A 25,008-nucleotide genomic window follows, 5' to 3' on the forward strand; every position below is an offset into this window, starting at 1 on the left:
CTTACTAATGATTTGAATGATTTAAAACCTCACAAAGCCATTTATGTTATTATTCTTACTGGTATATAATAATGTGTCCAAAAATATTCATTATTACCACAAATATCTATAAATAATATTTGACTTTTGCACACACCAAATTTTCTTCATGAGTATTAACCACACCAGGCTGTCTGCTAAGTGTGCTATATAATTATCTTAGGTAATCCCGTCACAACCTTATAATTATTATTCCTTTATACCTGAGGAAACCTGGGCTCAGAGAGGTTAAGTAACCTCAACAAGATCACAAAGCCAGTAAGATGGAGGTAGGGTTCAAAGCCAGGTTTCCAGTTCACACAAGGTCCTGGACCTTATAAACTCTGATTGAGCCTTCTTTGGTAATATAACACTACAAAGCTTTGCAACTTATAAAAATCACTGAAATTTCATCTTTCAAGATAAGATGTAACTACCATTTTAGCTAGTAGTTTTCAATATATAAAATAGTTTTGTTCCTCCCATTTCAGCTTGTGATCTTCCAGTGTGTCCAAGATTATCAAAAACCTTAACCTATTTCAGGATTGCCTATACAACTATTGTAAATAAGCATTTTTCCTTTAAAACTTGTAGCTCTCCTATGGAGGGCTGTGGACTTTCTCATGGATGTTACTTGCTTGGTGAAGAGTTCGTATTTTAGTGCCTTCTGGAGTCTCAGCTGCTCTCCTAGCTCCTCAAAAGTACCCAAAGTACAACTCAGCTGAGAAATGAGAAGAGGCTGGGCAAACGTATCTCTGCTGCGGTTGCCCGTGGTAGCCCTCATATTCTATTGTTTGGAGCTCTCCAACTAAAAAAGATTTTCTGGATACTTCCTATCTTTTACAGTATTAGGACCTTTATTTAACTTATGCTTAAATTATGCCTCTAAAAATGAGAAGCCTCATTAGCAAAACCCCAACCTCATGAGGTTTAGTGAATCATTTGTAAATGGTTTCTAGAATTATCATTACCTAAACTCCTACAGGGTCGGTACCTTGTGGAAAATCGCACTTAGTTTTTGTTTTTGTTTTTCCCTTGAATTTCGTGGTAAGAAGCAGGCCCTTTTCCATCATTTTTCCCCACAGGAGTATCATCCAATCATTTCAAGGCGGAATGCTTACAAAGAATTTGGCCATCCTCCCCAAACCCTGCTAGGTCTCAGGAAGCTGTGGGAGGAGGTGTAACTGGGAGGTGGACACATTTAGCCACAGAGTTATTGTTTTCGTTTACTGGCAAACTTGTAATTCTCTCCTTGGCTTCTGACACTGCCTTCTCCTATCTCCATTCTTCTCTCCATTATTCTTTTTCACTGTGGTTTCCTGACTCAATTTCCTTCACCAGTTTCCTGAATATTAGTTTTTCCAGGATTTAATTCTTCATTCCTTCCTTTCTATATCTTTAACTCTTATAGAGTATTAGAAGAAAAAAAATACATCTGCTTTCTTAGTTTTCTTATTTTGCCTTTTGATGCCAGATTGAAAGGGCTCGGTATCGTCATCACCTAAAAATGATCATTCCCATGCATCATTCAGACAAGCTGGGGGTAATAGCATTTGTGATCCCTTGAAGCATTTTATTACACAATTAATTATCATAACACACACAGGCAAATAATATTCTCCCAACACATGACGTGACAAAATAGTAAATACAATTGGCAGTGAGAATTAGGCCTGGTTTTCTTGATTCTGGACACATTCAACTCGAAAGTTAAAGTAAGTGACAATTTTACAATTATTTAGAAAATCATAGTCTGTATTAAAGATTCAGTATTTAATGATAGAATGGTTACCATGTATTGCAGAACTGTTTTAGGAGAGTTCTTACAAAATCAGTAATTATGTGCACAAATAATACCACTTCTGCCATGCAGTCCTGGGCTTGGAGGATACAGAGCACTTACGTGGCATAGATATTTCTATTGAATAACTCAAAATAATTATTATGTTTAGTGCTTAAAATTAAACTTTTGATAAATTAATAATGAGGACTAATGAGGCTATAGAAATTAGACTCTTATTAAATAAGAAAATAGTTGCGATCCACAGTCAGGCAACTGTGTTACTGGAAGAGTTCTCAGGCAACTTCTATTGTAACCACCAACTTATTCAGGTGAGGAAAGCGAGGTTGAACTTGCATCAGGAATGTCTCTGCAGGAGAGCACAGCTATTAAGAAGTACTGGTTAAAGTTATCAGTTCCAATTGGAATTTACTCTGACTAGTTCAAGCTAAAAAGGAATTTCTTAAGGGATGGAGGGTAGCTCCTAGAGAAATCCAGAAGTCTCCAGCAGAAGGAATGTAGTTTCACAGCCAGGAACAATGCCCGGACACACCGTGGGAGCTTCTCCTTGCTGCCACCGCAGCTCAGCACCTATCACATTTAGGACTGGAGGCCAGAAACTCTGGCACTGCCAATCTCAAATGCTGAAAGGCCTTATCATAACGCAGATCTACCGGTGGGTGGCGCCTCCGCACAGGCTTATTTTCAATCTCACTCTTGTGAGGCGCAGCTGATTGGCCAGTGCAAGTCCCATGCCTCGGCTCTGCTGCACGGGGAATCTGGGGTTGGGAATGCTCTGGTTCTTCTTTGGGAAGGCGCTTATTGATTAGGTGAGAAATGATCCGTGAGTAGTGAGGATCTTTCAAGTGTATTGTCAGCTGCCAGCTATCCACTACCGAAAGGAAAACAGGAGAATTACCTAATTGAACTGGAGGAAAATCACTGATTATAGGTTGTTTAGCAACATTAGGCCTTTTAAACAGAAGAGGGTACAAACAGCTTCTCTCCCAGTTAGAGAGGAGAAAATCTGCACGGGAATAAGCACCCACCAGAGAAGTCCTTCTGTGGTTTTGGCCCTGGTTCTGCCATAACTAGCTGTGTTAACTTTGGCGGCACAGCCCTCCTCCCAGGCCTTTACTTTTCTCATCCATAATATGACTAAGGGGCCGAATAAACTCTGCATATTGTGGAAGGTATTCCATCGTTCAGTGTCAGCCTCACCCACAGAACCGCTGGACCACATGCGGTGTGTTTGATGACTCTGTTTGCTAAGCAGGCAAGCGTTTCTATTTCAATAGTTCTGCATGTATTTTAACATACTAGGAAAAGTAAACTAGCACTTCAAACTCGTGATCCCATGGATGTTTTTGCTTAAGACAAGGCTAGATTAATGGTTAAAAAGTAAATCTATTTTTTAAAATATTAAGTACATGTAGCTGTGGCAGATTAAAAAATATTAAGTAGGTAGTACACAAATAACCAAGGTTTGGGAAACAAGATCAGAGCAGTAATTCTCATATTTTAATGTACATACTGAATCGGTGAGGTGTTTACTAAAATGAAGATTCTGACTCAGGAAGTCTGGGGCAAGGCTGAGATTCTTTCTGCTTTTCTAACAAGCTCCCAGTTGTTGCTGCTGCTGCTGCTGGTCTAGCGACCACACTTTGAGCAGCAAGGATGCTGAATTGTGCTGAATGTGGGTCATTTAGACCACCTGTACCTTAGATTACCTAAACATCGATTAGAGAATCTGGTTAAAATTCAGATCCTCAGGTTCCAAGCCGCAAGAATCTGATTCACCGGGAGTGGGTAGGTCCAGGATTTTCTCTATTTAATAAATACCCTCCAGTTTTTCAGATGTGGGTGATATGGAGGCCCCACTAGGGGAAAGGTTGAGCCTCAGGTACTGGGATAGACACGGCACATCTGGGAGCGATAACATCCCTCTTCATCTCCAGGGAAGGGAGCCCCTTTCTACCTGTCCTGCAGGACAAGAATCTTTGGAAAATTTACTTCATAACCATGTAATTACTAACCTGTACTCTTGAGGAGCTCAGACATACTCACCCTCATTGAGGGAGATATGCTGCCTAACGGTGGGGCTCTGGGACCCAGGGCTCATCCCTCTCGGGGAGTGGCCCAAATAAGTCATCCTAGTTGTCTTTTGTCTCAGGAAAACCTAGATGAGCTGAGGTTTATTTGAGAAACAAAAAAGCAGAGAAAATACTGACAGTAAACAACAAAGGAATTTTAAGTTGAATTTTCATCAAGAAGAATTATGAAAATCTACAAACAATAATGCTGGAGAGGGTATGTGGAGAAAAGGGAACCCTCTTGCACTGTTGGTGGGAATGTAAATTGATACAGCCACTGTGGAGAACAGTATGGAGGTTCCTTAAAAAACTAAAAATAGAACTACCATACGACCCAGCAATCCCACTACTGGGCATATATGCTGAGAAAACCATAATTCAAAAAGAGTCATGTACCAAAATGTTAATTGCAGCACTGTTTACAATAGCCAGGACATGGAAGCAACCTAGGTGTCCATCAACAGATGAATGGATAAAGAAGATGTGGCACATATATACAATGGAATATTACTCAGCCATAAAAAGAAACGAAATTGAGTTATTTGTAGTGAGCTGGATGGACCTAGAGTCTGTCATACAGAGTGAAGTAAGCCAGAAAGAGAAAGACAAATACCGTGTGCTAACACATATATATGGAATCTAAAAAAAAAAAAAAATGGTTCTGATGAACCTAGGGGCAGGACAGGAATAAAGACGCAGACGTAGAGAATGGACTTGAGGACACGGGGAGGGGGAAGGGTAAGCTGGGACGAAGTGAGAGAGTGGCATGGACGTGTATACACTACCAAATGTAAAATAGATAGCTAGTGGGAAGCAGCTGCATAGCACTGGGAGATCTGCTTGGTGCTTTGTGTCCACCTAGAGGGGTGGGATAGGGAGGGTGGGAGGGAGGCGCAAGAGGGAGGAGATATGGGGATATATGTATACATACAGCTGATTCACTTTGTTATACAGCAGAAACTAACACAACGTTGTCAAGCAATTAAACTCCAATAAAGATGTTACAAAAAGAAAGAATTATGAGGACAGGGTCTTCTTCTCAGGGAATTATAATAAAATATTAGAGTTGGAAGGGCTCTTACTTCGCCACCTTTATTTAACTGAAGTAAAGGAACACTGAAAATAAACAAGGTGGTTTTGAGGAACACCTAGCAGGAGAAGTCAGGGGGACCCCACGTGCTTTGAGTGCCGGGCGCAGGCGGGTGCGCCGCTGCGCACTGTGCCCCTTGAGCTCTCCGCCTTCCGAATGCCGTCACCTCTGGCCTGGAGGCGGAAGGGCTGGCTGCTCAGCTGTCACTAGCTATAGGCCTGAGGCCTCGGGTCCTCAGCCTCCCGCCACCGCAGCCTCCTCCACTCCTACCCCAAGCTCACTGTCCAGAGTCTTCCCTGTGATTGCTTTACAGCTTTGGGAAAAGTTGGCTTCCCATATTTCCTGTAAATTTTAGAACTCTTTTCTCTAAGCCCATCACTTACATTTATTAGTTGGCATTCTTCTTTAAGGGAGAGCATTTCCTTCTCCCCTATATACTTATTCATTCATTTATTTATTTATAGCAGTATGAACTCATGAATTCTTATTTTATTCCGTGGCTTAAATCCCTTCTTAGTTATTTTGAAATGTTTAGTCATAATGTATCACGTCCAGTAATTCAGTAGAATTCTAGTTCTGTTCAACTGCTCTTTAAAAAAAAAAATCCGTTATACGATGTGAAATGTTAATTTACTTTATAGCTTCAAAAGTAATATTTGGGGGCGTGTGTTTGCAAAGAGCCCACTTTGGGCCTTTGGCGACATCCTAGGAGTGGTAGACCTCTGCCATCGGCCGGTGGCCTGCGTCACAGGCCGCGCTGTTTAGTCTGCCAGCCTCCGGGATGCCAGCCCCGCGATGAGTCGGCGGCAGCGGGCACCTCCCTCCCGGAACCGCGCTGGGGGCGGGGAGCGGCCAGCGTCGCGTCCTGGGGCCGCCCCGCCGCCTCCCTCTCTGCGGGCTGGGCTGCGGCTCCAAACGGAAACCGAGAGGGCCGAGCCCAACCGGGAATGCAAACATCCCCCAAACCCCGCTGAAGTCTCTGGGCCCGGAAGCCGGACGCGGAGTGAGTACTGATTTCGGCTGCTTCCCAGGCGGGCAGCCCGCGCTGCCTTCGCGCCGGCCCTGCGCGTCCCAGGCTCGGACCCTGCCACGGCTCCCAGACTTGGACGTGCGCTCTTACCCGTCTCTTAACCTTGAGGATCAATTTCCTTCCAAACGGGTTCTAAGTTCACTTGTGTTACTTGTCGACCCCTCCTCCCTGTCGGCGCCACTGTTGCTGGCTTCTGGGCTGGGAATGTGTCTGGTGATCTTACACGGTAGGGTTACAAAACCAGGAGTTTGTGTGACCCGGAGAAAATGCTGAAAGAAGAAAAGCAGGCGCAATGTCGATTTGGTTTGGCACTTTTATCTCTAGGGTTAGACCCAATCTTCTCCCCGAGCCCTGCCCCCTCCACTGTGATGACCTCCGTTTTAGAGAATGAGCTCACTGTGTATAACCTCTCCGTTTATCTGATACATGCTGGGTGTGGTGTGGCAAATGTTGTGACATGTTTTGGTTCTATTTCCTTGAACACAGCCTGAGACTGTGGTCGGATGACATCGCTGAGGGGTACTTTGTACCTATCTTTCAAGAATGGAAATGTTTTCATGGAGAGTTGACGATCTTTTCTGTACTGTTAGGGTCCTAGCATTCCTCAGTTATAAACGGGTAAGAGGCAAGTTCTTTATACCCATTTTACAGCTTGAGAAAACGAGGCAGAGTTTAAGAAACTTCCTTAAAGGGCTGGACCCTGGGGCCTCTGACGAGCCCTCTAGGAACCCACCTATACCTACATCAGAGGAAGGGAAATGCTTAATCAGCAGCTCTGGAAAGTTCCTGATATATGAGATGTTTTCTAGAGAGAAAACCTCTGCATTGCAGCGAAGGTCAGTAAGGAGTGGCGTCTACTGTTCAAAAGGGTAAAGTTTATTTTCTAATGAGTAACTTAAAGAGTGCCTCTTCCTGACATTTTGTTTGTGGGCACTGAATTTAACTTTTGCACACTGACTTTTCAGTATGTAAAGGATATTTGTCGCTGGGAATGCTGCCTGGCTTCTAGGAGACAGTATAACATTAAAACAAAGTAGTGACATTTAGCAAAATCATGCCGAACTAGCAAAGGCCGCATCTGCTGACTGATGGAGAGGGGGTAGGTGGCCAGTAGCAATGAGAATGGAGCGGGAATCCTGGGGCATGCAGCAAGGACCCTTGGTGACTATTATAAACAAGTGAGCTTCACAGACTGCATGACAGTGTTTATGAAGCAGTGCATTCAAGTATGAATGTTGGTCATGGTTCAGTTCACATGCTTTGAGAGAGGATTCCCACTGCAGATAGGAGTTGATTATAGTATAGTATTAGTGGTGGGTTCAGTTTCTTGATGGTTCCATGAATTGGCAGAGTATAATTCTTCTCTCACAATGAATATTTAAAAGGTACCATGTAAAATAGCAGTTTGAAAGAATGAAACAAACAAAATTAAGAAAACATGAGGAATTAATTTGAACTGACTTTTTAAAATCAGTCAAATATTTGTGTTCCTATTCATTGTTTATAGTAACAATTATATCTTTAATGCATCACCACTTCTTAGGTAGGACTATTTACTTTTCCCAAAATATGAACCATCTAATTGTTCAGTCCGATTTAAATAAAAAGCCCACAACCTATGTTCTCCTGTATACATAGATGTCTTTGTGTCTTTTCTTTCATTATACCTCAGAGTGCCCTCATTTTGAAGACTATATGAATCTGGAATATGTGTTTTAGCATCAATATGTCTGGCCTCATAAGAGGAACATATATTATCCTATAGTTTTTGATATATTGAATTAATAATCTGCATACTGGGAAAGTACAATGGGTCTTCAAAAACAATTGTGTTTTATTTTTTTCTCTGTGAATAGCTTTTAACTTAAAAATGTCATCTACCCAGTGTTTCTCAACAGAGTACTAATGGCATTTGGGTTGACGATTCTTAGTTGGGCAGGGCTGTCTTGTTCCCACTGAATGCCAGAGCATGACAAAAACACTCTCTCTCACATGTCTTAAAATACCCTTTAGTTGGGTGCTACTTCCCCTGGTTAAGAACAATTGGTACACTATTTTTATGGTAAGCCGTATAAATAATTACTCAGTCCCATTATTTCCAATTTTTAAGGCACTTTACAGAATCCCTTAAGACACGTTGACTTCTGAGCAAGTCCATATATTTGGACATTGGAGATTTGGGTGGAGGCTATGTGTAATCCTATTGCTAGTAAAGTGTCACTCTTACCCTTGTGCCCTTCTGTCCACATTAGGCAATAATAATAAATCATTAGCAAGTGACTTTAATAGGTTTCAGAAAAAAGAACAGATTAGCACAATCTGTATTAGATCTGAGTATTAATAGTTATAGCTACATTTACTGACAATTAGTGGGTTCTAGGCATATGTTGAACACTTTACATGGTGTGATGATGATGCAGTGATGAAGTAGATACCCTTATTATGCCCATTTTTCAGATTAAGAAAGTAAGAGACTGATCTCTTAACCATTGCACTGTATTGTTTCTCAGAACATGTTTGACAGCTCTCCATAAAATACTTTCCAAAAAATGAGTTTTAGTGGGTGAAGTTAACACACACTAAAGTCTCGTTTGGTTACATAGTCTCATTTGGCTACCTTTGGTTACCTCTGGTCACCTTTGTTCTTAGAATACCAGCTTTTCACTATACTGTGAGCCCTTTGAAGACAGGATCCACATCTTTGGACCCCCATCGCGTCTACCATGGTGCCTTCCACATAGTAATTGCTCAATAAATATCTATTGAATTGAAAAAGAATATTGGTTTTATCTTAATATGAACAGAGCCTTAAGATACTACTGCACTAGTTTAGAAATTTATCCTGGATAGGCAGAAAAAGTAGAATAATATTCATTTTTGTTCTCTAGGATTTATAAGTAGAGTTTTTGGAACTTAACATCTGTTTGTCCTTTAGCTAAAGATTAAAGAGTAGATAATCAAAATTATCAGTAATGAACTCTTCTTTTTTTTTTAACTTCTACAATGGCCAGACATGGTGCTAGGAATACAGAAGTGAAGTATGGTCCATATAACAAATATAAAAACACAGTGTAAAAAGTGCTAAAAAGCATTGCTATCAAGGTGCTATGAAAGCACAGTGGAAGGTTGAGGGAAGAGGGCTGAGGTTAAGCTTGGCCCTGTTTGTCTGGGAATAAACATTAGGAATACGAGTCCCTTAAAGCAGATCTGCAACCAGTCAGTTGGATGCAGGACTCTTCAGAGGTCTGAACACATCCAACTTCCCAAGCGTTGGCTCTCCTCATTCAGTATTTTCTTTTTTCTTTTTTTTTTTTTTAATATTTAGCTCCTGTATTTCTTTTTTTTTTTTTTTTTTTAACTTTGGGTTTATTTATTTACTTATGGCTGTGTTGCGTCTTCGTTTCTGTGCGAGGGCTTTCTCTAATTGCGGCAAGTGGGGGCCACTCTTCATCGCGGTGCGCGGGCCTCTCACTATCGCGGCCTCTCTTGTTGCGGAGCACAGGCTCCAGATGCGCAGGCTCAGTAATTGTGGCTCATGGGCCTAGTTGCTCCGCGGCATGTGGGATCTTCCCAGACCAGGGCTCGAACCCGTGTCCCCTGCATTGGCAGGCAGATTCTCAACCACTGTGCCACCAGGGAAGCCCCTCATTCAGTATTTTCTTAATCCCAGCTTTCCAGACTTGCCCCTAACTACCAGTAGAGGTACTATGGTCTCCCCCTGTATACTTTTCTGTGTGCTGTTATGTAGGACTGAGAGTTCTGATTCATTCTAGGGCTCTCTTATGAGATGTAGACAGACTGGATTTCCATCCGGTGTCAACTATACCTGAGGTTTCCATCTGTCCTGCGCTCTACACAGTTGAACTGGAGACCCCACAGCTGACTGAGTCTGTGTTGTCCGTCTTCCAAGCCAGCTTTGAGGGTGACAAGTTTCTGCTGCTCATCTTCCTGTTTCTTTCTTCACCGCCCAACCTAAGGTGCAGGGGAGGGCAGACCAGCTCATCAACAGAATAACCTGCCCCTGGATTCCAGACACTTATCTCTAAGGACACATTGTCTCAATTTAGTTTCTTATTTCGCATTTGGCAGCTGCCACGTGGTAGGCACATATCCTTAGCAAGACAAGGGGAACCTCAGATGCCTATCTACTCACCTTTTATCATTTTTACTGACTCCTTCCCCAGGAATAATTGGCATACATTAGTTACAAAGGTGCTGCTTGGTCCCTTTTGTTGGTAGTGTTTCTTTTCTTTTCCCACAGATCCCTTTGCAACACTTAAAAAAAAAAAACAACTAACACTTAGTTTTATTTGGGAGGATTTCTTATATGTTGGAAAGAGGATTTGGGTCTGCTTTTACTGATTAACCAAGTTAACTTTAGTAAACAGTTTTTTGTTTTTTTTACATAGTGCCAACACACTTATAATTATCCTCAGTTCTCTAGGCCCCATGGTACATACTGATCATAATGGCTAAGATATGGGTGAGTGGTGATGACGCTGTGGCTTGTCATCATCAGAGTCCTGGAATATAAGGAGTTTCCCGGGGAGCCCTGCCGATGGACTGCTGAGGAATGAGGAAGCTGACTGTAATCAAAGCAAGGCTTCCTTAATTGCACAGAGCTGTGCTTTAACAGTTGGCGGGGGGTCTCTTTAGAAAAGAGAAGTTTCTTGGTTTTCAAATAGAAAATGCGGGCCAGTAGGATAATTCCAGACTAATCCATGGCCCCGGGGCTCTCCCAATCCTTGTGCTGGGGATGTACTGCACCTCCTTGGAATGCTCTAATTCAGTGTTTCATGATATGTAGTCTGGAGAGGATCTGCGTCAAATTCACCTGGGATACTTATTTAAAAATGGAGATTTCCCAAGCCCCACCTCAGACTTACCCAATCAGAATCACTGAGGAATCTATGGCTTAATAAGCTCTCGAGGTAAATCCTTACACCTGTTAAAGTTTGATGAGCGCTGCTCTAAGAAGTGAGGTGGGCTAGCCAGAGCCTATCTGTGAGCAGTCGTCTTCTGACCTTAGCAGTGCAGTGAAATCTTGGTGAGAGCTGTAGCTATTCACAGGGGCTGAGACTTTTGAATCATACTGAGGGGCCCCCATGAACTGACGTGATTGATGTTTATGGCCCTCTTTTGGAGCCCGAGAAAGGGCCTGGACCACTCCCATTTCACTCAAAGTTGCTATAAGAGATTGAGTCCAGTTTAGTGTGCAGGCATACTCTTTGGACTCTGTAATGGATTAAGGTCCCCTGCACAAGTGACCTCAGTATAAAGACCTAGATGAGACCTTGGCGCCTCCAGAGATGCCCGGAATAGAGTTGTTGTGGGAGAACACTTCCTACAGAGAAACCAGGGGCTTAGTCTCCTGGGTATTGTTTCTTTATTAGCTGTACTAAGGGTGGCCAGACAAAGGAGCAAAGAATAAAATTATTTGTATGTTTTTCAGTTGTATAAGCCTTTTCTGTTTCCTCCTTATCATGAAAATAGGAAATTGTGTTTATATCCAACAGGGCAAGTAAGATCCTCTTATATAACGCCATTACCATGGCTTGTCATCATCGGAGTCCTGGAATATCAATATCCTCATGCTTTTAGACATGCATCTTTTCATAATATTTTATTTACAAAGATGTATCAGGTTCAGAGGCCTTGGTCTACAGCAGGGAATTGAAACTTGTTGCCAGAATTTTCATCTTCCAGAATTCTCCACTTCTCTTTCATATTCACCATCTCTTGATTTATCTCTTTATTTAATTAATGTTTTAATGTTAAATTTTGTACAGTATTTCTTTGTGTCTGGAACAGAAGGGGGCTCTTGAATCAGAATTCAGATTAATTTTATTAAGCCCTCACAATGTATTTAAAATGTTTGAAAGCCTTTAGATGAGGAACACATGTTCTATTTTTTCATGAGGCCTCCTACTCCCTCTTCATACTGGCCTGATACACTCATTCACATCCCCCAATGTATATTTTCATTTGAGTTTTAGACTCCTGATTTACAGAGATAGGCAAATATGATTTTTCTGAAAACTCAATAAATATTTTGAAAATTGCACTTTTTTTTTTTTTTTCTTAAATCCTTGCAACTGAGCTATACACTAGATGTGTGGATGTGTATAGCATTAAGAGTTTCTCTAGTGGTCCAGAATATCTGCCTATAAAATGGCAGCACTGTTGGACTTGGTGATGTCTACAGCGTTCTATATTTTTCTGTTGTAAGAAAAGTGTGCGCTACAGGCATAATCGCAAGTATCAAGTGTCCTCAGGGTTTAGGGTCATGAGACTGGAGAAGACAGATATTCTTGGGGTATTGCAGGACTGTCTTTTTAGGGAACATATAGGCTCTGTAGTAACCTGGGCTGGCAGTATCAGCACCAAAAATCTTCCTTTCAAAACCAGCTGGAAAGTACTTTTGAAAAGTAACTTTGTGAATCTATCCTATTATCTAATGCATTCTAGTACCTTCTTTTCACCAAATGAAAGCAGGAAGAGGCTGTTTGTCATCTCTGTCATAGTGCCAGTGGGTAACAATAGATGGTAGAAAAGAGTGGTCATTTCACCCTCCCCCTATAAAGCCATCTTGTTTAAAACAACCTAAAGCAGTCATTCTCCATGTAAAGGAGTTTGAGAATCACTTGGGGTGGGGCGGGGCTTACAGCTTTTTAAGCTATAATCCTTGCTCCCTCTCCCTCCTGCCCTTTCCCTTTTGTAAGTTTCTAAGTGTCCATTGCTGCCCTCCCCTGATCCCCATACACTGGCTATGAGTGATTCTGTTCCTGGGCCCAAAACCACTGAGCTAAGGTGTTAATGCTCGGCCAGTTACATTGTCCAATAGCTGGACATAACATTCGTTGCCTGTAATCATTATGTACAATTTTAGTATAAAATAATTAAATGTGTATGAATATTTAATTTAATTAAATATTAATTAAATTTGTATGAATATCCTGCATACTTTGTGTATAGTTTCACTGATTAGAATTAGTGATCATTTTTTCCCTAGCAATATTATAAAATTATATGATCTTCCATGTGATGTCCTACTCTAATCTTGAGTTTTAAATCAATTAATTAGTTAATTATTAATTGTTTGAAATTTTAGCCACAAAGGATCCACATCACTAAGAAAAAATGTACCCCCTTGCTGAATACCTAGAGATTAACAAGGAAAGGCTAACTTCTTTTGGTTGTTGAGTTTGAGCCCTCCCTTGGTTTTGAGAATCTTTTTAATTATTGTGGTAATGGGTGCTGAATTATTCTCAAACAATGTTCTTGTGGTAGGCCAGGATTCCTAGCCTAGCAAATTAGAATTGTTTCCTTCTCCAGTCCTCTGACAATCGTATTCGTACACCTCTTCACATGTCTCCAAAGATTGAATGTGATGAACACTGATCTACATATTTGCAATTAAAATCTTGGCAAAATACCCTGATTGATTTCCAGTTGAACCAGTGATAAACCATATACCATATCTTTTCTGCTTGTGTATAACTTCTCCCCCTTCTCCTACTGATCAATGAACTGAAGATTTGGTTACTATTCAAAATGGAAAGACAACCAATAGGAAACAAAAGACGTTCTAGCTAGTTCTGATAATCTGAAAATAATTCTGGAAAACTGTAGGAAAGGGGTTAGGTCCAGCAGTATGTATGTAGTTTGGAGAAGCTCTCCAGGATCTAGATAAATGAAAATAAATGGAAAGAAGAAAGAGAAACCAACCGTTTATTAATTTGTTAAACAACTACTATGCTAAGTGATTTACATAGGATTTCATTTAATCCTCTTAAGAGTTGCATATTTTGCAAATGAGTAAGTGGGTATTAGGACAATTTTTAAAATGAGAAGACTAAGGCCCAGAGAGATTAAATAACTTACCCTGGGTCACACAGATAGCAAGATTCTATTTGATTCTAATGATCTTTTCAGTAGACCAGTCTTCTGAAATCCTAGACTCAGTAGTTTATATCCAGGCAGTTTAAATAACCAAGAGAGGAATTTGTATCTAAATTCAAAAAGCACTAGAAATTAATATTGTGCCCTCTATTATTCTGCTTAATATCTGAATGCTGTTGAAATTCTCTCTGATGAACGAAATTTCCTGCTTCTGTGAAAGAGAGTATTATTCACTGATTGGAATTAGCAAATAAGAGTTTTGTTGACAGAGTTTCTTTAGATGTCTTAATAAGCAGTAGAGAAGGGATGAATTAGACATCTTTGAATATGGTGAAATTTTTAAAAAGCAGGATTAAATTACATAGCAAAAAACTCCCTTATAGTGTAGGAATACAGTTGCTTAGACTGAAGGATAAACAGCACTGTTCATATTTTTACATCAATTTCAAATGAAGCCTATTTTAAAATCAATTCTCCTATTCTACTGAATTTTTATTTTAGGTGAAAGTGGGATGAAATGTGGTGGAAGGTATTATGATTATTTCCACTTTACAGATGAGGAAACTGAGGCACAGAGCAGTTAGGGAATTTGCTCAAGGTCATACAGCTAGTAGCAGAGCTGGAATTCAAACTCGAGTGGTCTGGCTCCACAGCCATTCTCCTAACTGCATAACATCACCTCTTTAATATTTGCAAAGATTAAGCTTGCTGTTAGTGTACATTTGTGAAGTTGTTTTTCTTATGTGGTTTCCAGAACGACGTTTTATTGCACCCCACATTTTCATTTTGGTTATTTGGAAAGCAGCTTGGAGAAGGGAACTTTGTAATAATTCCTGCCATTTAAGCCTTCTTATTAAGAACATGCTTCACTGAGAAGCCAGCTGCAAGAACAGTCATGTGACAGGCTTGTCTCTCAGCCGCCACACAATTGGCTGTATGCCAGTATTTCCTCATACGTGCCCTCTCAGTTTCGTTGAGACACTTTGAGTCTGTCATCCCTGTAGAGACTGAGCCTGGCAGTTGGTCTTATAACACAACGACACATAAAACTTCTCATTTCTCTCACACTCTGTTAGGTCTGTGCCTAAGGAATGAATTTGAAAGCACTATGGAAACCAAGCTGAAAGGCTCGGAGGCAACTGTTCAGCAGAGCTCAGAATTTTTTATTCTTATACAGTAATCATATCATCAGTAACCATATATGCTTTAGATGAGCTCATAATCTTTTAGGATAAATAAGCCATGCATTTCAATCCAAAAAAAATTCATAATGTAAAATAGTGTTGCCCTTTCTCTTTAAGATAAACAACATGCGTGTGTAACTTCTCAAAGCAGTGGTCACCACAGAAGTGCTCCACCATTCTGAGACTGAGGAGAACTTTTGAGGCTGTTGATATTTGTAAAATAATACAGATCACTTTTGTTTACTGACTTACCATGTGCCAGGCCTTATAAACACACCCTCATTAAATCCTCACTACCATCTTATGAGTTAGGTGTCATCTTTATACCCATTTAACAAATAAAAAACACAAGTTTGGAAAGCTTGAGCAGCTTGCTTGAAGTTACACAACTAGAATGAGACCCCAGGTCCGTGGGACTACAGAGGCTAAACTCCTGTGTTTCCCTTTGAACATCTGTCATTGGGTACATTATTTAATAAGCTTTACATATTTATAGCATATCATATCAGAGTTGCAGAACAACAGAGTTCTCAAGCCTGACAGCTTACAGATGAGGAAACTGTGTTCTAGAGAGGTTAAGACTTAAGTTCAAAGAGCTTGTCATGGGCTGTCTTCCTCATTGTTCATTATATCGCTTCTAATCTGCTGAAACTGCGTGACTCACAGGCTTAAGAAGATCATAGACGCACAAACCTTTTCTAGGGGAGGGGCCACAAGAGGAAAGTAGGCTGTCTTTTCTGGGTCTAACTTCTCTGCTTTGTCTTGGGCAGCCAAATTCAGACATAGCTGGAATTATTTCATGCATCAAGAAAAGCAACCAGGATCCCTAGAGGCATGGACGCAACTTAAAAAAAAAAAAAAGCTGCATTTCTGCTCTTTGATGACTAATCCAGGCTACGTGGCTTGCTGTCTTCCTTGCTTACAAAATAGTCATCCCAGGGCAGAGAGGGGGAAAGGGGGAAAAGTGGAGTTCACAAAGCAATGAAAATGAAACAATTGTTTTATAGTACTGGAAGTTCAGCTTCATGCGTTTTGTGGATTTTTTCTAAGCACTTGGGGTGGTCCTGTGTTAGACCTCATAATCAGGCACTCACAAGGTGTGGCCAAATGTTCTCAGGTCTCTCTGGCTCTTGGATTGCCATCACAGATCAACTGTGGCTACCGTCCCGGTTGCCAGGCAACATATGGATGTTTATTTTGAGGTCTGCCCACAGGGTTGCATCAGAGACCAAAGCTGCATGTGCTCTCCACTTCCCAGAGCAAGTAGAGCTCAGGCATTCTATTTTTATCTTAATATATTATTAAGATAATATATCTTAATATATTTTAATTATATTTAATTAAGATAATTAAATATATTTTAAAATATATTTTAATATATTTAAATCTATTAATGTATATATTTAAATATATTTATATTTAAATAATATTTATTTTTATATTATTTTAACATAGTTCATGAATGTATAGCATACTCAGCTGAGATAGAATCATATTCTGTTCCCCCAGGCAGTGTTCAGTTTGCCTCATTTTGCCGTGTTCTACTTCATCCAACCGATTGTACTCTGGACTGATTATCTCTGGTACTTTCTCACCTCTAAGTCTTGCTCAAGCTGTTCTGCTCACCTGGAATGACTACCCCATCTCAGGCTCCAACTCCATGTTTTGTAAAACTAAAATCTTTTATTTTACTTTTTGAAAGTAGGGGAGTTAACTTGTTATAGCAAAAAGTTCATGGGCATTATCGTCAATGTCTGTGTTCAGATCCAAGCTCTACAACTTCTTGACTGTGAGATCTTAGATAAGTTACCTAACTTCTCTGAGCCTCAGTTTTCTCGTTTATAAAATGCAGATAATAATGATTAGGTCCTAGGATTTTATAAAGATATATTGAAATCAGATGCCCAAAGCCCCTGCCACAGTTCCTGGCATATGGAAGATTCTATAGTCCTCACCTACCTCCCCATCACACTGCAGTTAATACTAAGTAAATTGTTCCCATCTCCTCTGTGAAGTTTTTCCTAGCCATCTTCAAACCCACGCCTCAGAAATAGTCTCCCTCTTCTGATCTCTTATAACTTCATATTGTACTTAAGATCCTATCACAATTGACCTGCTCTTATATTACATACATGCTGAGATGTAAGTTGGTGCCCTAATTAGATCTGCTGGCACAAAGCCATGTTCTCCCTGAAAGAGATGGCTCAACTTCATTCATAGATGACCCATTTCATCAGAATCATGTTTTTTGTTATGATTAAAAACTATACTTTGTTAGGTGACTGAGTTGCAGTTCTCTTTAGAAGCACCATTATTATGGTAAATAATTAAAGGCATTGAAAGACAAGACGGTATGTCATGGTGTGACTGCGTGGCAAACAACAGACAGAGCTAAACATCTGAATATTCATCTCCTGAAGTGAATAATCCATCACCGTAAACCTGTTCTCACCGGGTCCATGAATGGTGTTTGTGAAGAACGTCAGTGCTTTCTTTAGAAAGCCCCTCATTAGCCGTCTATTGTTTGTTCCAGGTGTCTTACAGGAAGTAGCTCAGGGATTTTTTTGTGTATATGCAAAGTTATACAACTACTGGGTGATGACAATAAGGATGTAAAAGACTAGATGTTTATGTTTTCCTAATCAGTTTTCTGACCTGTGCTTTGGACAAAATTTCTGATGATTGAATAAAACTCGTATAATGTTGCTTTTGAGCCATCAGATAATATTCATGTTTATTCATGTACAAATTTATACATTTATTTATTTAACACATACTTGTTAAGCAACTACTGTGTGCGATGCTTGGGTATGTGCAGCAGCTGAGACAGGCATGGTCCCTGCCCTCATGGAGTTCGGGTTTGGGTCTGTCTGACAGATCCTGTGAAGAAAGAACTTTAAAAAAAACCCATGATTTCTATTCTTTCATTTTTTGAGATGTGTTATTAAGATAAGAATCTCATTATGGTTCAGAAGCAAATTATACATTTCTCTCTTGTGCATCTAGCAGAGCTAACTTTAAAAGTTAAAAATCAGTTAACTTGGTTTTGATTTGTCAGAACTTTTTTTTTTTAATTTTTATTTATTTATTTTTTATTTATGGCTGTGTTGGGTCTTTGTTTCTGTGCGAGAGCTCTCTCTAGTTGTGGCAAGTGGGGGCCACTCTTCATCGCGGTGCGCGGGCCTCTCACCATCGCGGCCTCTCTTGTTGCGGAGCACAGGCTCCAGATGCGCAGGCTCAGTAGTTGTGGCTCACGGGCCTAGTTGCTCCGCGGCATGTGGGATCTTCCCACACCAGGGCTCGAACCCGTGTGCCCCGCATTGGCAGGCAGACTCTCAACCGCTGTGCCACCAGGGAAGCCCAGAACTTCTTAATTTAAAAAAAAATTTTAATATTTGTTTTGTGCTTTGCCCAGATTGCCCTAATATTTGGTATGTAATTGACTCTCACAATAGCCCTGTGGGGTGCATGGTATTTCCACATGGGAAACCAGATGCTCTTCAGGTTTAATCGACTTACCTGTGGACTCATCGCCACTAAGAAGCTATCAGACTGAACCTTTCTTCTGATTTATTAATTATATTCTTGATTCTAGCTTTTTTAAAAAAAAGAACCAGGGTATTAAAACTATACTTCATTCTTTGTTTAAATGAAACTTTAATTGACAATTAGAAAATGGAAACAAATATTGGAATCAACAGTGATTTCTGAGCTCCTCTCTGCTGTTAAACACTGTGGTAGGCACTGTGGAGAACAGAAATGATCCCTGCCTCTTGATCAATTTACAGCTTCATTGATAAGACATGACATACACTTAGAAAAGACTCAGTAACCCTCAACAGCATATATGATTAAGTGTTCAAGTGAGAAGTACGAATATATGAGAGTTGAGAAGGTCATATGAGCTAAAGCAGATACAGGTGTTGTATCTTGAGCTAAATCTTCAAGAGGAGGGTAGGAGCTGTCTGAGCAGGCAAAGGCTTCCTCAGCCGTGGGGATGACAAGAAAGGCTTCCTCAGCGGTGGATGGGAGCATGATGGTGGTGATAACACCGACTAGCATTTGCCCAGCACTTACCACTTGCCAAGCGCTGTTGTAACGGGTTCATGTACATCAACTTATCCTTAAAACAACCCTATAAGGTAAGAATTGTTACTATTCTCACTTTATAGGTGAGGACGCTGAGGCACAGAGAGGTTAAGTGACTTGCTCGAGGTTGCACATGAATTCAGTGCTGGCTGAAATTCCACCAGTCTTGAGTCCAGAGCCGCCTCTCACTCTCTTAACCAGTGAGTTATGCTGCCCGATGAGGTTCTCCTGAGACAGGAAGGACAGCATCCTGGGAGGTGGGGAGACATGGTGTGGGGCGTAGCAAGAGACGTAGTGGAATGAGGAGATTAGGTCAAATGTGGAATGTCTAAGGCTCAGGCAGAAGACATTGGACCTTATCTAGGACAGTGAGAAACCACTGAGAGTTTAGTATTTCATCAGAGTGGGAACATGGTATGCATTTATTTCAGGTAAATTAGGCAGCGATAGAAAGGATTGGGAGCTAGAAGTCGGGGGTGGGAGAGAACAAGGCATGGAAACTATTAGAAAGGCCTTGATGTAATCCAGGTGTGAGAGATACCTGATTAGACTAGGGAAAGTGTGGGCAGGGAAAGAAATTAAAAGGATGGAATGGTAATGAGGACTTGGAGGCAGACTCCAAGCAATTCAGCGGCAGATGAGTTTCCCTGCATTACGTCATTTGGCCCTTACAGCAACTCCAGAGGCAGGTGGTATTACTCCCATTTTGCAGATGAGGTTGAAGGCTTCTGGGAGGATAATTAATGTGAATGAATAAGTTCTGGAGTAGGCATTTGAGCCTGCATCTGACTTTCTTGGCTTCCTCCCTTTAAGGTAAAATAATGTTGTCTGGTAATAAAGTAGGGCTGCTGATAAAGTATGGAGAACTGTTCACATAGTAAATGATATTTAAAGTCATGGGGGGAGAGGGGCTTCCCTGATGGCACAGTGGTTAAGGGTCCACCTGCCAATGCAGGGGACACGGATTCAAGCCCTGGTCCGGGAAGATCCCACATGCCGTGGAGCAACTAAGCCTGTGCACCACAACTACTGAGCTGCAAGCCACAACTACTGAGCCCATGTGCCACAACTACTGAAGCCGGTGCGCCTAGAGCCCCTGCTCCACAACAAGAGAAGCCACGGCAATGAGAAGCCCATGCACCGCAACGAAGAGTAGTCCCCACGCACAGCAATGAAGACCCAACGCAGCCAAAAGTAAATAAATAAATAAATGTATTAAAAAAAAAATAAAGTCATGGGGAGAAATCAACTCTCCAAGGATGCAGTAATATAAGAGAGAAGGCAGAGGGTTTGTGACTAAATATTAAAGAATGCAGAGAAGAATGGAGCAAGTGGAAAAGGCTTCCAGAAGGAAACAGGTCAGAGGGCTGGGGAGTGGACCTGGAGCTCCCTGTGTCACAGCAGCCCTGGGGAAGAGGATGGTCAGTGATTCAAAATGAAACTGCAGATGGATTATCAGGTGGAAAAGGGCAGCACGTACGTGGGCTGGCATTCTCAGTAACCCTCCACAAACAAAGGCAGCTGGGGTGTGTGAAGGGTGACTGGTGCTGCCGGTGGGAGGCTGTGGGAATGCTGGCAGTGAGGGGTGGGGAGAGGAAGCAAGGTATGGGGTGAGGGGCAGCCGTTGACTCATCTGCCGGGTGCACTCTGGGTGCACTTTCTGAACTGAGCTGGCGCAAGGAGGGAGATCAAAGTCAGACTGAGTGACTGGAGGGGAGGATTCCCGTGAACCAGCTGACAGTGCCTGGAAAGAAGCTGATTGTCTTCTGAGAGCCCAAGCAAGTGAAAAGACTCTGACATGGGAGACAGAGAGGTAAGGAGCCGAGGGAATGACTTTTTCATCAGCCAGATTTAATGGCAGTAGAATGGATGAGTAAGCCCTCTAGGACCGCGGCCCTTCTGAAGAAGCCCTTGGGTCCAGCCAGGACCTGTGGGCGAGCTCACAACCCTCTCCACTCACATCCAGCATCACAGGATGGTTGGGTTGGTCCTAGGTCTTGCTTCTCTTCTCGTGCAGCCTCACTAGGCATCCTGCAGAATCAAGGGAAAGCCTTGGATAGAAACCTGCTGTGAGTAAGAGTGGGGGTGAGCAGATTAGTGTACCCAACAGACAGCTCTTTTAAAGGGACCCCATGTGGTGGAGGAGACACTTCATGCCGCAATTAGGTCATTACTTGCCTGTATATGGTACTGTAAGTGAACGGGGGATTGGCGAAGGCGGATGGATGCCCACTTAGGATTGCAGTGGTTTGGAAGTTACAATGCCAGTGCTGGCGCTAGTGAGATACACCTGAAAGGAAGGGCATGTAGGATTCGGATATTGGGAAGAGAAGCATCCCAACCAGTGGCACTTATGTGAAAAAAACATAAAGGGGGAGATGAGAGAGCTGTGCTCTGAGAAAGGGATGGGCTGGCTGCCTGGAGCAGATGTTCTGCGCTGGGAGATGCGGTGGGATTGGAGACCAGGGGTCTTTAAAGGCAAGAGAAAGGATTTCTGTGTGATACAGTGGGTAACAGGAGTCATCATCGCTGGCTCTGCTTTAGAGGGAGACGTGTGTGTGGGAGTGACACCTGCGAAGACTAGTGTAGGCAGAACAGGTGAGAGAGCTAAAAGGCTGTAGTATGGGAGACCTTTGCAAAATATATGTGAAAAAGGAAAGCAGTTTCCATTTTTCAAGGGTCTTAAAAGCATACCATCTCCCCCTCATATCTCTAATCATTTCCTGCAGTAAACTCCAAAATTCTTATTGTAGCAAGTAAACAAATTTAAAGAGGTTTTGTAGAATAAAGCCAGAACGTAACGTGCCGTACTGGATAAGTACAGGATTAAATATTAATTTTTTCTAGGCTGCAATTACTTTCTTTTATCGATATTGCTTTGTTTTAATGAGATTTGACAGCACAGTGAGATTGCTTCAGGTGGGCCTACAACTGACTTAGAACCAAAACATTTCTTCGGTCACCTAGGATTTTCTTCATACCTGTTAGAGCACTTAAGTTGTAACTAAACCTGCTTGATGTCTGTTTATTGCGCTGGACTGTGAACTCTTTCAAGGCTGTGACAGTGACATTCATTGTGTATCCTCAGCCCCAGGCTCATTGCTTTTTAAACAACAATTGTTGAGTGGGTGGGTGGAAAATAATTATATTAAAGTACTTTTTCTCTGTTCTTTGTTACTCTGATTTATGCCTTAATTTAAGATTATAAATGACTCATAATAGTCTGGTTGTCAAGAGATTTGCATGGGTCATTTAAGAGGGAGAGTATAGTTATGGCCGCACTTTAGTCTGGTATACAGTCCTAATTCCATAGAGAGATTTTGGTATTTGAGCACTGATGTTGCTTTAAAACTGGCTATGCCCTGATGTTAGGACCGGCTGAGTGGTCGGTCCTGCAGCAGAGAGTCACTGGTTTAAAAGTCAGGTGGCCTAGGCTCAGCCCTGGCACGGACAGCTCGGAGGGTCCTCCCCGCCTTCTGCCTGGGTGATGCCCCCTTATCCTTCAGTCTCCACGTTAACTGTCACTTCTTCAGCATCACCTGTCCTGACTGTCCCCTGAATTAGATCTGGTTGCCTAGTCTGTGTTCTCATGGGACCCTGTGATTTTCCTTTATAGCACTTATCACAAGTAGTTACTAAAGTGGTTATTCTTTTTTTAAATGTATTTCATTGAAGTATAGTTGATTTACAAGGTTGTGTTAATTTCTGCTGTACAGTGAAGTGATTCAGTTATACATATGTATACACATTCTTTTTCATATTCTTTTCCATTATGGTTTATCGCAGGATATTCAATATAGTTACCTGTGCTACACAGTAGGACCTTGTTGTTTATGCATTCTATATATAATAGTTTGCATCTGCTAATCTCCATCCCTCTCCTCCTTGGCAACCACAAATCTGTTCTCTATGTCTGTGAGTCTGTTTCCGTTTTGTAGATAATTTCATTTGTGTCATATTTTAGATTCCACATATAAGTGATATCATATGGTATTTGTCTTTCTCTTTCTGACTTACTTCACTTAGTATGGTAATCTCTAGGTCCATCCTTGTTGCTGTAAATGGCATTATTTCATTTTTTTATGGCTGAGTAATATTGCATTGTGTGTGTGTGTGTATACATATATATATACATACACACCACATCTTCTTTATCCTTTCTCTTGTTGATGGACATTTAGGTTGTTGTCATGTCTGGCTATTGTAAATGGTGCTGCCATGAACATAGGGGTGCATGTGTCTTTTTGAATTATAGTTTTGTCCAGATATATGCCCAGGAGTGGGATTGAAGTGGTTAGTCTATTAATGTCATCTCTGACCAGGCTGTAACTTTCACAAGGTCAGAGACAGGTCTGTCGGTTTCCCATCAGCTAACACAGTACTTGACACAAACTATGTTCTGGATAAATACTTACGGAGCCAGTGAACTGTGGTAAACTTTGATGGGTCACTTAATCTTTATGAGATACCATTCTCCTCATCTGTTTAAAACCTACATATTCAAAGTTTTTCTCTAAGGTTCTTCAAAGATTTATGGGTTAACTCTTCAAAATTCTTAAATTGTAAGTTATTCACACCTATGATTAGAAATTCAAACCATATAGACGATTTAAATTGAAAGTGTATATAATCCCCCAGTAGGGGTAACAAATAGTAAACTTTTCTTGTCTTTACAAATAAAATAAAAATTGAACACACTACACTTAGCTAGAGTTAAACCAGCCCATAACAGGGTGGGATTATTTTCCTCATTTCCAGCCCCCATGAAGTGGTTTTCCTATTTTAGTTTCAAAATGTTTAGTGCCTTAGTGATGGGATGAAACTTTCACGGAGGAATCTAGGCTGAGAACAGGTGTGGCCAAGGCCTTCAGCTAAGTTCACATTATAATCCGCTCCATGCTTATTTATAGGCATTCCATGGAGATTTTACTGTCCTTGGTGAGCCTTTGAAAGTCTTCTTTCTAGGATTTAAGGATCTCTTCCAGCTATTGCTTAATAAAGCAGTAAGGCAGATTGGAAAACCCAAGGCTATGTAATTTCAGGAATGTTTTAATAAACCTGGATGTTTAGAAAATAAATGAATGTTCACCCAAAGATGTGCAGCTTAAAAAGAACCTTTGTGTGGAGTGTTTGTCTTGGGTGGTTTTAGATGGCTGAGGGAAATCACTGAAGGAGTGGGATGTAGCTAACTGGAACTTCTTGAGTTTGAGTGGATGTTTGTACAACCAATTCTACTTGTGGAAAGACAGAATTATATAGATATGGGTATGTTAATCCCCACAAATTAAAAAAAATTCTCCAGGAAAAATGAATATTCACATATTTGTCCATTAATTTGATGAGGGAAATCTACTTTGGTACATCTTCCAGTTCTTTATCCCGAAGAGAATGTGAGAGAGACAGCACATGCCTGCCACAGTGACAAGGGGTGTATGTGTGTGTGTGTGTTTGTGTGTGTTTTGGGGTGCGGGGGTGCTTAAGGGTGCTCAGGAATAGTGAAGTTCATATGACTATGTTTGAAAAGTCAGTATACTAAAGCTTTGGGCTTTTATCTGTAAAATGTGGCAATTTAATTCTAAGCACCAGCATGCTCTACATTAAATGAGGTCGGTGGGGAAGGTGATCGTGTTCATGGGCCATGGGTTATAGTGGGTTCACGCAGTCACCTTGAGTGTGGTGTGTCGAGGTAGGGGAGCTGGGGCACCAGCAGGGATGGGTCCATCCTGCCCGGGGACTCAGCTTCCGAAGTGGCTCAGGGCCAGGCATCAGGGAATGGGGTTCTGGGTGCTGCTGGCAGGGAGCAGCTGTTTACTGACAGCCAG

The 25,008-nt window shown here is 41.3% G+C and overlaps 1 protein-coding gene across 8 annotated transcripts in view; it reads left to right on the top strand.

The window, feature by feature from the left end:
• Nucleotides 1-25,008, top strand: part of CAST (calpastatin) — a 119,485-nt gene that overhangs the window by 31,248 nt on the left and 63,229 nt on the right. Inside the window, exon 1 of one of the 8 annotated variants that reach the window (XM_007197478.3) lies at nucleotides 5,820-5,984. The exons of 4 other annotated variants lie outside the window; for them this stretch is intronic. Coding sequence is in view for 2 of the 4 variants with exons in the window: in XM_057541205.1 (XP_057397188.1) it covers nucleotides 20,985-20,999 (15 nt within the window). In the remaining 2 variants the exon portion in view is untranslated. Of the gene's footprint in view, nucleotides 1-5,819; nucleotides 5,985-20,918; nucleotides 21,000-25,008 lie in introns of those variants that run through there. 3 more of the 8 variants (XM_007197479.3, XM_057541205.1, XM_057541204.1) reach the window with 3 other exon arrangements.

This window comes from Balaenoptera acutorostrata, chromosome 2 (genome assembly GCF_949987535.1).
Source record: "Balaenoptera acutorostrata chromosome 2, mBalAcu1.1, whole genome shotgun sequence".
Taxonomy (NCBI): Eukaryota; Metazoa; Chordata; class Mammalia; order Artiodactyla; family Balaenopteridae; genus Balaenoptera; species Balaenoptera acutorostrata.